Genomic DNA, 16258 nt, shown 5'->3' with positions numbered 1-16258 from the left:
AAGAATTAATCCTCCTAATCTCTCTTCATTCTAAGGCTTAGAATCTAACCAATAATTATGGAGTAAGCTTGTAATATGGTGCTGCAGAGTGATAGATCCTATCTTATCACAAAAATATTGTAAGTGTAACATGAAAGATCACATTTATATGTGATATATGATGGACATGTAGGGAAGATATCCCTTTAGAAATATTTGAGGCTTCGTAAAATTAATAATAATAATATTCAATGGTAGAGACGGAGGGGTGCTGAAGCCTCAAAAATTTTAATTTCTATGCTAAATTTTTCTAGATTTCATTGGATGTTCAGATAAATATAGAAAGAGAGGGTAGAGGTGAACAGAAGCGCATCCAGGATTTTTGTTCGGGGGGGGGGGGGGTTACTAGTTATTTTTTTAGGGGGGGGGGCTACACAAAAAAAACTCAAAAAACGCATACAAAATTTGTTTATGTCTATTTTGTTACGTTTTTACGAGTCAAACAAGCATTTCGGGGGGGGGGGGGGGCTCAAACCGGGTAACCCCCCCCCCCCTGGATACGGCCTTGGATGTGAAGGATTAACCCTCCTAATCTCCCTTCATTCTAAGATTTAGAATCTAAGCCATAGTTGTGAAGTAAATTTGTAATATGGTGCTGCAAATTGACCGATCCCATCTTATCACATGAATATTTTGTGTGTAATATAAAAAATCACATTTATATGTGATATATGGCCGAGATCTAGGGAAGACATCCCTTTAACAATATTTGTTCGAATAAATCCCTTGAAAAAAACATGAAAACGAAGATCCTAAAATTCATTTTGGATATTTCAGACAATATATTTGATAAATACTTGAAGGAGTATGATTTTTCTCGGATAATCATCGTTCTCGAGGCATTTTTATACGAAAAATCGTATGTAAAAACCGGGTTGGTGAGGGGTTTATATTCATGCTTACGTTAAGAGAGCCTCGGATTAAACAGTTCATAGTAACACGTTGTAAGCAATTAGCCTTGCCAATAGAAATTGAAACTAAAAAATTGTGTTTTGATTATAGTTTATGCTTCGACAGAATATACTATTTATTCTGATTATAATATGTTAAATTCAATAATTGAATTTTTTTTCATCAAAAGCTATTATCATATGACAAACTGTATTATTTGAGAGAGAAAATTTAAACAACCCCGAAAAGGGATGCGAACCTGATGAGAACTGTGCAGAGAAATTCAGCACATGCGAAAACGATAAAGCTACGGCGTTCAAAAACATAAAATTTCCTCTTTTTTTTATAGAGAAGGATGGTCATGCAAACGTGTTTGTTTCTGTTGTTGCTTTCCCAGGGGTGATTATATTGGATTAGTTGTCATAGACTGTTGAAAGAGGTCTCTTTCAACAGATATTTTGAAGGTTTATTACCACTTTATCAAGTATGCCTACAAAACAGACCACGCTACACCAAAACACTGATTCCCAGCATTTTGCCCAGCAATTTTGAACAGCAGTTTTGTCTCGGAATGGACTGTAATGTAACGGAGTGGAAATTCTGAGAAATATTAATGCAAATTTGGTTTAAATAATGCAATTTTTAGTTTAAAAGTTTTTTAAGGCAATTGGCAAATCAACCACTTGAAATTGTCTGCTATCTAAATTTGTTGTAACGAAACGTTTTTCAGTAAACCATTAGTAAAATCTATCGTAAAAAACCTGAAGTGAGGAGACGGTCAGCCCCCCTCAAATACACAATAATTTCTGTGTGTTTTAAACTTTAATGTTGCTCTTTACTTTCACTTGGAAAGACTTCCTGCTTGTCTTGATTGAATTTAAATTTTAATAACTGACTAGATTTAAAAGCAATTAAAATATAAATAATATAGACTGAACCAGGACGATTAGAAAATTTCTTTGCAACTGATACATTTAGCTTTAGAATCAGGAAATGATAGAAGAGCAGTTCTCTGGATTTGACGGAACTTGATTTCACCTTTTTTCATTCCAAACACTTTTAATGATTAATGCTATCCTCTTTTATAAATATAAGTCATAAATCGCCAATAATCTCTTGGAGTAAGAAAAAAGGAAATCGAACCCGAATTCCTGTTAATCTATGGAACTCCAAGAAGATGGGAAATTACCTATTTTGCAATATGAGCAAAAGTTAGCAAGTCGGTATTATTGAAAAAAAGATCCTAAAATAGTAAATGCTAGCTTGTTTTTGCAGTACTGAGAAACATAGACTCCTGTGGGATGAATATTTTAAATGATGTAGTAGCAATAATTTATGAAAATTGATAACGTGGAACTTTTGCAGGATTTTTTCACTATTTGTCTACTGCCAAAAATGTAGAAATGGAAGCTGTGTGTTTTTGCTTCAAAAGAATTTAAATTCTAAATGGTAAATAAAAAGTGCTATGGATTTGGACAAAGATAGATGGATGACAAATTTTTGTTGTACCAAGTTTTTTCAGTGTTGGTTAGGGTCTTGTTAAGCAGAAATCTCGTTTAGCCTGTGGTTTAGTTTCATAGCCCATATGTACCTCTTTTTTCAAAATGTAAATTCTCTTAATTTTTATTTTGCTTTCTGAATAATTTAAAGAAATCTGATTGAGTGACGGAACTGTTTGAAAATCAGCATGCATAAGCTGCTAAGTTGTTTCTAAGAGCATTTCAGGTCTGTCTTTATTTTAACTTGCTATTTTCAGTTTTGCTTTTATTCTTGTTATTGATACTATGTTTTAACTTATAATTGCTGGAGCTCAATACGAAGACGAAAAAGACGCGGAAGACCTCACAAACTTCTGATTCCATTTTTCTTTCCTCTTATTTCATTACGCTCTGTTTGCTGAAATACCAATGCTGCCAGTGTTTGCTATTCTTGTAATATAGTTATTTTTCAACTTTTCTTTTAAGAAATCGAAGTAACTTATTAATTTGAACAGTTAGTTACTGTGTAATTAAGTTTATGAATGCTGGGATAACACAGATCTCTGCGCTTTTGCTTTTTAAGTTTTCTGCGTAAGATAAAAACTTCAGAGAATTGAACCAAATCCTTGTAATTTTATATGTTTGGTTTTTAGGGACTTGTTGTTCCTGTTTTACGAGATGTAGAGTCTATGAATTATTTGGACATTGAGAAAGGTATAGCTGCTCTTGGTGAGAAAGCTAGATCCGGTGCACTAGCTGTTGAAGATATGGATGGTGGGACTTTTACAATTTCAAACGGGGGTGTTTTTGGCAGCCTGTTTGGAACACCCATTATTAATCCTCCTCAATCAGCTATCCTTGGTATGCATGGTATATTTGATAGACCTGTTGCAAGAAATGGACAGGTAAGCCAACATTGACCCCTTTTCAGTCCTATCTATTTTCCCTCTCTCTTTCAGAAGATGGTTTGTCTCTGAAAAAAGAATAGTTGCCTTTTTGCCTTCTTTCATGGAATAAAAAGCAATAGTAAAATAAAAGTCGACACTGTTTTCTGATGGATAGATTATGACTCATTCAAAGATAATTGCTATGATCTTTTTGTTTTATAAGTGAATTTGTTTCTCAGTATTTTTCAAGTTGTAAACGTTAATTCCTATTTGGACATTTCAAATTTAGAGTTTAAGCAGTTGAAAAAAACGGTTTCATGTAACATTTTTTGCCAAACATAGTGCCAGGAAATAAGTTCGACGTATATCTTAAAATTTTGAGAATTCAGTGAGTTCAAATTTTGGAAGTTTTGGTGACATAAATACATAGCTGAAACTGGGCTTAGCTTATGGTTTGTTTTAAAGCTGGAAATACAGTCATTAGCTGAAACAAATACGGCAGAAAAAAGAGTTTTGGGACATAGCGCATAAATTAAAGCTGTTCTTAGAAGAAAAAAAAAACATCTAAAACATATCAGGGTGTCAAGACATGATTGTAAGTCCTCACACATGTGCAAAGGGGGAGGATGCTTCACTGAAATATAGTTGTAACTATATTTCAGCTGAAACCATATTATAGTTTTAATTGAAACCATAGTTGAAACTATATTGTATATTATAGTTCGTTGTAACTAAAATTTGATTCACGGGAATCAGAAATAATATTAATGACGTAAGGACCATTTTTGAACCAAACCCTTAAATTTTACTTGGAGGAAAAAAAGACCAGAAAAACTTACCCGAACCCATGACTTTTTTGAAATTTAAAATAAAATTGAAGGAACACACTTATTATAACTATAAAGAAATCATTTAGACTTTGTTAGAGGTAATTGAAGTAAAGCTATAAATAGGGTGGAATTGAGGAATATTTGCCACTGTATCAATGGCAGGTGGCTTGTCGCTATCGTGTTTTGTAGTAGTATTATTAGCTTTGCCCATCTACAATCAATTTATTGCTTGTCGTGCATCCGATCTTTGATTTATCTTTAATATATGATAAGTTCTATCTTCCAGGAAAAATAGTCAAGCAAAAGACACAGCTTTGAATTGCTGGGCTGGCCTCAGACGGCTTTACGCTGTGATGAGTTGTTGAGTCTTTTTAGGCTAAGTTCGCACTCTAATCAATATTACGGTTATACGGTGCCTTAAAGGATCACCCTATCTCGTACATATAAACTTTTTTAATTTGCGTGAGACAAGTATTCAGAATTGATTGGGCAGTACTAGCCTAACCTGTAGAGCTTGGATAAGAAATACGAATAAATGATAGAAAACTAAAAGCCAATTCCTAATTTCCTAGAAATCTTTAAATAAGTAAAAGTTAAAATAGTGATTAAATCCTTTTAATAGACAGTGATTTTTCACAAACAATGATAAAATTTCACAAAAAATACTAGATATTTTGGTCACTGCATGTGTGACCAAAATATCTAGTATTTTTTTTGTGAAATTTAATCACTGTCTATTAAAAGGATTTGATCACTATTTTAACTTTTACTTATTTACCGTTATGAAAAGGCAGTGTTGTCTTCGAAATTATCTACTAGAAATCTTTAAAACAAATTTATGTGATACCAAAAGTAAATAGTTATGTCAAGGCTCCCGTAATGAAGACTCCCAAGCAACATTGGGTGGTTTAGGCTTGTTTTGCTTAAGCTTATTTCTGTGAGTTTAAGATTTATATTTGATTTTAGTATTTCATGGAAATAACTTATTTTTATTTGTATTTAATATCGATTTAAAAAGCTGACTTAGAAGCCAAGTCCAACTTTCTTGAGCCAAAAATACACTTACATATTACACAAGTAGTGTTTGATTTTTATTTAGGTCTGTATTTGGGGATGTGTAAGGGCTGTTAATTGCGAACCTGGGGTTAATATTGCAATATGGGTGGTACATAAGTCACTTTATCATTTTGAAATTAAATATCTCTTTAGTAAATAAGTGCACTTTATCAATCCTTTTTTGTATTATAAAGGTTATTATTTTGATGTATAAAAGATACTGTTATGTAATTTGGCATAATCATTTGACATAATTTTGAGTGAATAACGTGGCGTAATCAGGGATAGAGTTGGGTCATCCTCAACGCTATGCTGAACGCCTTCGGCATTTTCGGGCGTGAATACTGAATGGTATCGTCCAGGTCAAAACCTGTCCCCAGCAGAATTATGTTCTTGGAAACCTACCCCTAAATCAACTATTTTAGGCTTAGTAGGAAGACGTGTAACATAGAAAGGGTGGATGTAGGTCTGTGTGTTCCAATAAATGACCTTCTGTTTTCAAAAATGAAATTCTATTATCTTTGCTCTTTCTTTGGTTGTGAATTTATTTATGCTTGAATTTCCATTTATTTGATTATATAATACTGAAAAGGAAAATAAAAATTAGTCGATTGAGGAAAAGGATATTTCCTTTAAGATTGATTTAGTGACTCAAGTGCCACCGCGTAGAAGTCGTAGTCGTAGAAGTAGAAGTCGAAGAAGAAGAAGAAGTCCAAACTCAAACAAATTAACAAACTAGTGTTTTACGATGCATTACTCAGGTAGTGTTTGACTTTTTCCACAGTCGGTATTTAAAATTTATGATACTGTTCACATTTATTTATGTGATCATAAATAAATAATACTGAAATAAATGAAATAAAAAGATCCTGTTCACATTTATTTATTCACAAAATTTATGATACTGTTCACATTTATTTATGTGATCATAAATAAATAATACTGAAATAAATGAAATAAAAAGATCCTGTTCACATTTATTTATTCACAAAATTTATGATACTGTTCACATTTATTTATGTGATCATAAATAAATAATACTGAAATAAATGAAATAAAAAGATCCTGTTCACATATTTGAGGCTAATATTGAAATATTGAAGTTCAATATCAACTTACAATAAGCACGTATCACTCAAGCAACGCCTTGATTTTCACCTAAGTTTATGTTTAGAGGTGTGTTAGGGTCGTTGATTACAAACTTAAGGCTAACATTGCAATACGAAAGCCTCAATTCAAAGGAATTGTCAAAGTAGCTTTATAGGTTTCACAGGTAGTGTTTGAGTCTCTTCAAAGTTGGTATCTGGGTATTTGTGATACTATCGGTAACAAATGTGAAGCTAGTATTGCAATTTAGGTATTACAAATATATAAGAAAGGAATTTGCTGGAATCAAATGTTCGACTCAAGCTATTTATTTAGTTTTCAATAAAGAACCAACGACTCTATAGGAGTGACACTCTAGCTTTTCCAGTGCACTCGATTTACCTGATTAAGCTAGAAACCTGAAAATTTATGCAGAATAACAATGGAAGCTAGTGGCAGCAGCATGACATTTATTAGTAGTAACATTTTCCTTTCAAATGTGTAGAAAGCAACAATTGGCCGAATAATTTTAATTTAAGCAATCTATTTAGTTTTAAATAAAGTGCTAATAAAGCTCTTGCCTTTGGAGGAGGGGAGGGATATTAAAATCTAGAACTGTTTCCAAAAATTTGCTAGCTGTCGGTACTATACTAATAGGATGATTATTACAATGTAATATACGGTCGCCCTTTTTTAATAACGCCATCATAACCGGCATATTCCGTGCTACTAATCAGGACCACATTTAACAAAGTCTTAAATTAAAAGTTTAATCAAAAAAGAAACCAGGAGGGCCAAATAATTTTTATACATTTTTGATAGATATACATCTTTGAAAGACCTGCATACAGCAATGTGGTATTATGATATTCAATCTTGAACAAATTATTTCTATGATTTTGTTATAATCGAGATTCCCATTTCTCCTGCCCACCCCGTCCGCTCCAAGAAGTATCGCCTTCCTCCAATTAAATCGGAAAGAGCTAGATTCTGAATCAGATACCAGATTCCTCATATTGTAAATAAACTTAATTTAGTAGAAATATTCCCAAGTTTCAAGAGCAGATCTTCTTTGAAAAAAACATATTTCAAAAATGGTTCTTTGTCTGGATGTTGGGATTGATAAATAATTGACATTAGTAGGAATTGTGTTGTGGTGTTCTTGCGCTGGGGTGGCCTCCTCTGTTATCTCCTACCTTGTACATTTTTTATTGTTTTTTTTTTTTTATATCCTGTATTTGTTATTTCGGCATTTTCTTATATTTGTTTATGGCCGACACATCGAGCCCTGCTCTCAGTCGACCAGTTTAGAAATTTATTTGTCATGTGTTTTTGTCAATAAAAGATCTTGTTTTGTTTTTTCTTGATGGCTACCCGGAGAGGTTCCTCCTCAGTGGCTCTTAATGCCCTCTTTGGTATCTCCTGTGTTAGCTGGTAAGAGTTTTCAGGGATTGGAAATTCAGTGAGCCACCATATCGGTCGGCTCTCTATGCACTTGTGGGTAGATGGACCTCCGGTCGTCTAAATACCTATGACTTCAAATTTTTAAAATAAGTCGTTCAAGAGTGGACTTCCGGGTTCGCTTTTGACTGGTCACGTGGCACTTGCAGTTCATTCAGTCAGATGACTTTGAGCAAAATTGAAATATTAGTACTTTGACTATTGAAAATCGATATCAATACCTTCAGGTTTTGATTTAACTAGTTTTTAAAGAACCCCCTCCCCTAAAAATGCATCTTAATCAATGTTTTTGTTTTCAAATTAATATTTCAATTATTTTTTTTAACTTTGTACATTCATAAAGAATTTGATTCTTCTCTACAACTAGCATTTAAATCAGAAAAATGTCAACAAATATTCTGATCATTAAGTGATAACAAATTTTGTTACAAGTTAATTTAACTAACTGCATGTTAAAATATACGCCTAAGCGTGTTGTTGATATTTAGACATCTAAGTAAAAATAAGAATATTCCTGCGTTTTGTTTCACCAAACGATGGGTATATTTATGTCAAGTTTAATTTTTCCTGTTGTTATTTTTAGGACTTCAATGTGGCCCTCTGAACGGTCACATTTTATTTCTATTTATTTTTTTTTACTTGTTTTACTTTAATTATTAGTGCGAAAAGACAATGGTATTTCCTTCGGGCGGTAACCGGAAATAAAAATTGAAAATAAGTTCACTCGTCCATAACAAAAACCGTGGGAGATTATCGTTTCAATGGCTGGATGCCCGTTTATATTTCTAAATGGAAACGAGCATTTACCTGTAACTCAAAACGCTTATAAGACCTGTTCTAAGTGGAAGAAGACTAGCTCTTTAAAAGTCGAGATGTATGGTAGTCAAGCTGAACAATCTAGTTGATATGGTTGCTTTGTTGGTGGTTTTCTTTTCTTTTTCCCCCTGAAATCTGATATGAATAGTTTATTCGACAAGTTTTTTCTTCTGGTTTTACGTTCCTCTATTTCTATGTTTTTTAAATCAGGATGTATATTAGGATGTAGGCATGTTGAAGGCATTCAACCTACGAAAAATTAAACCTGACTTGGGAGCATAGTCCTTTTTGTAGGGCCAATTTTTAGTAAGCAGGAACATTCAATGCCCAATTGTCTTACTCAGTCTTACTAGCTTACATCTAACTTGATTTTGTTATCACTTTCGTATTTTGTAATAAGCCATAATTGGCAATGTTAATGATACCACGCATAGATGTAGGCCTACAAATTTTGGGATGGGACATGCCCCCCCCCCCGTGTATATTGTTTCATAGAACCACTCCCGTAACATTTGAAAATATGAGCCTAAAAGTAAAGTTTACTGGGGGGTTTGGACCCTACCCTACGGCTCAGACCTGCGTCGACTTATAATGCCAGAACTACCAGAAATCTGTTAAATTGTTCTAACTAAAACAAGTTTGATGGATAAATAGTTCTGGTTACAACTGTTTTCGATTTCAGTTTCTATGATGACCAGATTTTTTTTTCGCTGGCCAAAAGATTCAGACATTTCTTTCCGTCAGAAAAATATCTGAATGTGTGTGTGTATGTATATAAATAAAAACGCACCGTCTCTTTATGATTAATTAAAAAAAAAAACTTTTTGAACGAGACAAGTTTTTCAAAGAAAAGTAAAGAGCTCCATTAAGCCAATAATGAACAAAAATAAAGTCAAATAATCTTCCAAGCGTAAAACTATCACAAATCACAATCAGTAAATAAGTGAAACTCAAAACGACCAGAAATTAAAATAAATAGCCGAGTGAAACTCAAAACGAGCAAGAATTAACATGAGTAGGGCTGATAACCCTTATGCCTTCTCGAGACCAGAATACCATGTGTGCTTTACTAAAAACTAAATACCTTTGAAAGGTTTTCACAATTTACATCTTCGTAAAGAAACAATTATCGAAAACATAAGAAAGAAATGTCAGTATATGTCAATTAAGCTGACAATCCACGGTCATTTGTTTATTTGTTTTTGGTTGTTTTTTTGTTTTTTTTTAGAACATAAGCCCAAATTATGCTCGGGTCAGGGGTTATCAGCCCTACTCATGTTAATTTTTGCTCGTTTTGAGTTTGACTTGGCTATTTATTTTAATTTATGTTTGTTTTGAGCTTCATTTATTTATTGACAGTGATTTTTGATAGGTTTACGCTTGGGAAATTATTTTATTTTATTTTTGCTCATTCTTGGCTTAATGGAGCCCTTTACTTTTCTTTGAAAAACTTGTATTGTGGAAAAGTTTTTAAATTAATTTCTGTTTGTTTTTTATTGACACAGTCTTTTTCATGGAAAAAATAATATTGTATATCTTTTCAGTTTTCTTCAATAAGAATCCATAATATGGGTTGCTATTTGTATGTTGGAAAAACTCTTCAACAATTTTTAATCCTGAAACAAACATTATTTTTCAATTTAATTTTATAGCTTCTGAAAATGACCTGAGAAATAAAACTTAATATTAATCCCAAAAGATTTTATCTATACTCTTTTACAACCTGGATGCACTTACACTCTTTTTATTTATTTAAATTGTAAGAGCAGAAGTAGTAATAGTAGTATCCTCAAAAGTTTCAGCTCAATACCCCAGTCGTTCTCGATAGGTTGTTGAGGTGTCTTATTGGCAACCATAAATACATTGCCTTTTGATTTATTTTAAAGCAACATTTCGTTTTAAAGCATAATGGACCAGGTGCATAGTTGTGGGGGGGGACTGACATGTCTAGTATATCCATGGACTTTGTTTCTGAGCCGTTTTACTAGTCTGAACACAATGGATGTACCAAAGGTTTAACTTGGTTCAATTGGAACATGTATGGGCTTGAAAAAAGGGCTGTCTGCCCTCCAATATGTTTTTTCTCTTGAAAAAGGCGCCAGACACTCATGCTGTAATTGGAGTGCAAGGTCGAGGACTTCCCCCTTCATATATCTAGTAAAAACATTTTGTTTTCAGTAAAGTGCGAATTATGTTCTGGTGTTGAGAAGGCATGGGGGTTGTTAGCCCTACTCATGTTAATTTTTGCTCGTTTTGAGTTTGACTCAGTTATTTATTGTATGATTCAAATAAACAAAATATGTTTAAAATGTTTTAACTTTTTAAACTTTAATAAATTAAGAGTTATTAAAACTTTAAGGAACATTATATCAGTATATGTATACTAAACTGACAATTCACAGCCATTTTTTTTTCAGTGAAGTGCAAATTATATTCTGGTCTTGAGAAGGTATTGGGTTGTTAAAGGTATATACCTTATATTCCCTAGTGCATAACTTACTTTGCCCTCGGGGCTGGGGGGGATAATCATCCTCAAAGACATAATTTTCGTTCCTTTCAATTACGTTGAGCAAAATGGCTATCTCAAAATTTTGATTGGATGTGTTTGGGGAAGTTGTGGGCGTGGGAGGGGGGTTAGTTGCACTCCAATTACTTTCGACTATTAAAAAGGGCCTTTCAATTTCCAATCAAATGAGCTGTTTTCTAAGTTTCTACAACAACAAATGGCCGTCTCAAAATTTCTGTCAGATGCATTTTGGGAAGATACGAAGTGTGGAGGGGGAGGGTATCCACTCTCCGACTACTCTAAATCTTAAAAAGAGCGCTAGAACTTCTGATTCGAATCCAATGAGCCCCCTCCGAAGTTTATACAATCACCCTTTTTGTACATATATATATATATATATATATATATATATATATATATATATATATATATATATATATATATATATATATATATATATATATATATATATATATATATATATATATATATATATATATATATATATATATATATATATATATATATATATATATATATATACACCTTATATGCCCCCAGGGTATAACTTACAACTCTTGCCCTGAGAGCTGCATGGGGGTTGTCATCCTCAAAGATATAATTCCTGTACCTTTCAATTACTTTGAACAAAACGGTGGTCGTGAGAGGGCGGTTAGTTGCCCTCCAGTCACTTTTGACTATTAAAAAGGGCAATGGGCCTTTCAATTTCCAATTGAATGAGCTTTCTTCGAATTTTCTACGACAACAAGTGGCCATCTCAAAATTTCTATCAGGTGCATTTCGGGAAATACGAAGTTTGGGGGGGGTATACATCCTCTGATCAGTCTGAATCTTAAAAAGGGCGCTAGAACTTCTGATTACGAATTCAATGAGCCCCATCCGAAGTTTATACGATTTTTTTTGGGGGGGGGGGTCCCTTGCGTAAATCGATGCAAGTTTCCATGTATTCATAACTATTGATACATGAACTTAATTCTAGTGAATTTGATATGTTTCCAATTAGCGTGAACAGTAAATTCCTGTGGTTTATATATTAATTTCAAAAGTTTTTTATTTCATCTTTCGCTTATTGTTAACGAGGTTGTTCGCTTTTTGTTTGTTTTTTATACCTTTCGTCTTAATTTACCGTTCTTTTTGTTGTGTTTTTTTCGCTTTGACTGAACATTGATCTGTAAGAGTTTCCCCTTTTAACGTAGAAACCTTATCAATGTTTAGAATATGAAAAATATAATTGAAGGAAAACTTTTTTTCCTTTAGTGTCGGAAAGATTAATAAATTTATGTACTATAAACTTTATTATTCTTAGTATTAATATACTAACAGATATATGTTTACTTTTCAGGTTGTTATCCGTCCGATGATGTATGTAGCTTTGACATATGACCACAGACTCATTGATGGAAGGGAAGCTGTGACTTTCCTGAGAAAAATTAAGTCTGCCATCGAAGACCCACGAACGTTGTTGCTTGGCCTGTAGACATGATTTTGATTTTTAAACGATTGTACAGAAATATATTTCTGTATATATTCATATATATATATATATATATATATATATATATATATATATATATATATATATATATATATATATATATATATATATATATATATATATATATATATATATATATATATATATATATATATATATATATATATACACTATCCCCAGGGGTTTGTTTTAGTTATATTTGATTTGTTTTAGCTATTAAACTGCTTGTCAGTTACTTTACTGCGTTTTTTGCTTCTTTTTTTATATTAAAGCAAAAAATGAAACTAAGTCGACAATAGATAACTTTTGCTAGGTACAGAATGGCTGTACCTAGGAATAGGGGTTTAAATTTCCTGCAGATTTTCTGTGTTAAATTTTTTCGAGTTATTAATTGAACTTACTCTAGTTATTTTTATGTTAACTTGAGGGTTGGACATTTTACGTATCTTTTGTATTGCATTCCTGTATATGTGACTTTTCTTCAGACAGGTATTCCTTTGTCTAGTGTCCCAATGAATAACATTCAATGGCGGCACTTGGCACGCAGAAGACTTGTATATATTCGACTCTCGAATCATTTATTAGCATAATCGAAGAAATTTCGGCGCATGTAGCTACATATCTCGTTTGCGCTTCGGTTTTACATCAGATATTTTTCTATGTCTTTTGTTTCATATGTTCGGATTCATTCAAAACCGTTTCCATGAAAAAAAAATTATTCATACAGCGGGTTTGCCCTCACCTTGGTCCAGGGGTGGATCCAGGAATTTTTTAGCGGGGGGGGGGGGGTAATAGGTTGATCCTATAAACTTGCGTTAGGAGCAAGCTTAATTAACGCAAACTTGCGTTAATTAAGTAAATTACACTACTTTAGGCTACGTTTGGGGTGGGTGGCGTCCCCTTCCCCCCCCCTCTGAATCAGCCACTGCCTTGGTCATTTTGGACCCAGAGATGGAATCTGGCTGTAGCAGCAAACTATAGGGCCGACGCAAGGGCTTCAGTAGCTTCGTTAATTCGATGCATGCATACAGTATACATACATACATACATAAACTCTACTCTTTGAAGAGAGTAGATATATATTGCTAGTATAAGCCACATGATTATGACAAAAATAACACAATATCAATAGCAATGACACCAAAAATAGAAATTCGGAAATATTCGAAAGAATTTTTTTTAAATAGAACCAAGGGTTAGCAGCGTCCAGAGCAGGGCAATGGTCCCACTAGTCCCTTAAAAGTAATTCATGTGCTTATAATTTTATGCTTAGATATTAAGTCATATCTGAAATTAAAGTATTTACTTACTTGTTAATCGAATGTACTTAAGTTACAATATTTTAAAAACCTGGTTATTTTAGAAAGCATAGGAGTGTTTGAACTCGATTTGATAGGGGAACATTAGCCGTAAAAATAAAATGTTGCAACTATTTTCCTCTGCTTTGAAGAGCCTGAAAAACAGGTTGAGTAAATTCAAATTGTAAAGTTTCTCCTATGGGTACTGCAAACTTATCTGAGGGAAACGTCCTATGAATCTTGTAAAATTCGTTTAGTCCTATTTCTCAAGTTTGCTAGTGGTAAGTGAAGGCTCCATTTTCTGTCTACACTTTAATTCGTTTAAGCTTCTCCGAAAGTGACACCCAAGTTTTAGCCTTGTTGAGAAATTAGCCTGTGTATAAAAGATATTGTGTAATATTAACTTCTAATGTTGTTGCTAGATTCCAGGTTCTGGAACTTGCTAAACCAAGTGTTGAATAAAAATTCCTTTTTGAAAAAAATAGTGAAAGCTAATTTTTGCTAATCTACTTATTACTAAAATAAAACTGAAACTGCTTTAAGTTGAAATCTTAACGGTAAATATTTAAGGTCTTTGAAAATTCACCACAGTTAAACCTAGAGGTTGTAACTGAAGTTTTTTAGGTACTGGTGCATTATATGGGCCTTTCTAAAAAGTCAAGTTTGGTTAATACTAATGAAATAAAATAGGATGAATATATAATAGTTTAGAAACAAATTTGGGCTATATATTTGCACGTTAGGGGGGGGGGTAAAGCTTAGCATATATTGAATACGTAACCTAACCTAGGTACCTTCCCCCCCCCTAAACCCCAAAAAACAACAGTTTAAATATCGTAAACGCAATGAAAACCACGCCTTGCATTGCATTACTCTATAGCGGTCTCTTGAATTAACCCGTCTGTAGCGGGTTTTCCGTGACTGGTTTTCTTGTAAAGGCCCATCTAATGCACTAGTACCGTTTTTTAAAACTAGGCTATCCATGGATTTAAAATCCCAGGGTACAGGTCCATCTGCTAAAAGTCATATCTGAAGGATCTACATAATGCCTTAGAAATGTGCAACATTTGGCTAATTGTATTTATCGCTTCATGATAATGTTGCAGCTTTGTTTTTATTTTAATTCATGAACAGTGGAATAGAAGCCAATACAGGAAAATTCTGATCTTGACCCCTATTATGTTTTTATTACAATTGTTTTGTTTTTTTTTTGCTTGTTTTTTTTTTGAAAATTTGACTGGCATTAACGCATCTATTTCGGAATTTTCTTTTCTAACTAGAATGTTTAAGTCAAATTAAATGTTATATTGAAAAACTGGTTAAATTGTACAAGCGAAAATTGTAGAGAATCTCTATTGAACTAAATCTTTATTTCTTTTTCAAGAAATCTTGAAAATATTTCATTTTAAAAGTAAGATTAGTTCCATAATGTAATATGCAGCATTGATAAACGACTGCTGAAGAATAGATGTTGCAACCGTTGTTTCTTAATAAGGGTTTTCAAGCAAGATTACGTCTTTATGCCTAGAACAGTTCTAATGTGGTACATAATATAGGATCTTAACGCCTTTTCAAAGGAATTCCCTTAGAATCTTCCAAGGACTGTCCTGCAAATTCCATTTATTGCCAACAAATCTGAGGAGAAGGATCCATATGTTTAATTTTTCGCAAATCTAGAGAAAACCAGTTTATTTTTATATGATACAGCATATATGTAAAAACATGTACCAATCCCGGCTGGATCAGAAGTTAGAGTATCAGAATTCTAATCTCGATGTCACAGGTTTGAACTCGACGTTATGCGTTTATTCCCATTTGTCAAAACTAAAATATTGAGAATGTATTTCTATTTGGGTAAAGGGATACTTATATGTTATACCAAACATAGCCACAAAGGCAAAAAACGGGTGATAGAATGCATTGGACTTATATAATTTGGGCTATATATTCGCACATTAGGGGGGTTGGGTGTAAGGTTTGGCTATGTTACTTTTCCCCCCCCCCCCTCCTAATGTGCAAATATATAAACCAAATTATATTATTATGTAAACTAAAGTATTAATATTTTTTTCGTATATGTTATTGTGATTAACCTAACTTCAGTTCTTGAGTGTGTTTGGTATAATATATAAGTACCGGTAAAAGTTGCGTTTGTGAAGTAAATATTGATAATGGATTGTTTTATGATCAAGAATAAAAAAAATGAATGAGGAGAGGAGATGGAAGAGATCTTTTCTCTTCGGAAATGAATGTTTTCAAAATTATATTTTTGGTAAGTCTTCTCTATTTTGTCTTTAGCAGGAGAACAATTTTAAGCTTTTAGGGACAATTTTGTTTTGGGGAGGGCAAGATGACTTTACATTTTGTGTTTGTGTGCGAAGGGACAACAATTCT

The 16258-nt window shown here is 33.0% G+C and overlaps 1 protein-coding gene across 1 annotated transcript in view; it reads left to right on the top strand.

Moving 5' to 3' along the window:
• LOC148950339 (dihydrolipoyllysine-residue succinyltransferase component of 2-oxoglutarate dehydrogenase complex, mitochondrial) overlaps positions 1-12625 on the top strand; it is a 77129-nt gene extending 64504 nt beyond the window's left edge. Inside the window, exons 8-9 of the mRNA XM_089092307.1 lie at positions 3062-3313; positions 12414-12625. Of these exons, the coding sequence (XP_088948433.1) occupies positions 3062-3313; positions 12414-12548 (387 nt within the window). The 3' untranslated portion in view covers positions 12549-12625. The remainder of the gene's footprint in view (positions 1-3061; positions 3314-12413) is intronic.
• The last annotated feature ends 3633 nt before the right edge of the window (positions 12626-16258 follow it).

This window comes from Artemia sp. Qi Xiang Cuo, chromosome 7 (genome assembly GCF_049724085.1).
Source record: "Artemia sp. Qi Xiang Cuo chromosome 7, ASM4972408v1, whole genome shotgun sequence".
Classification (NCBI taxonomy): Eukaryota; Metazoa; Arthropoda; class Branchiopoda; order Anostraca; family Artemiidae; genus Artemia; species Artemia sp. Qi Xiang Cuo.
This window is presented reverse-complemented; position numbering and strand designations above follow the sequence as displayed.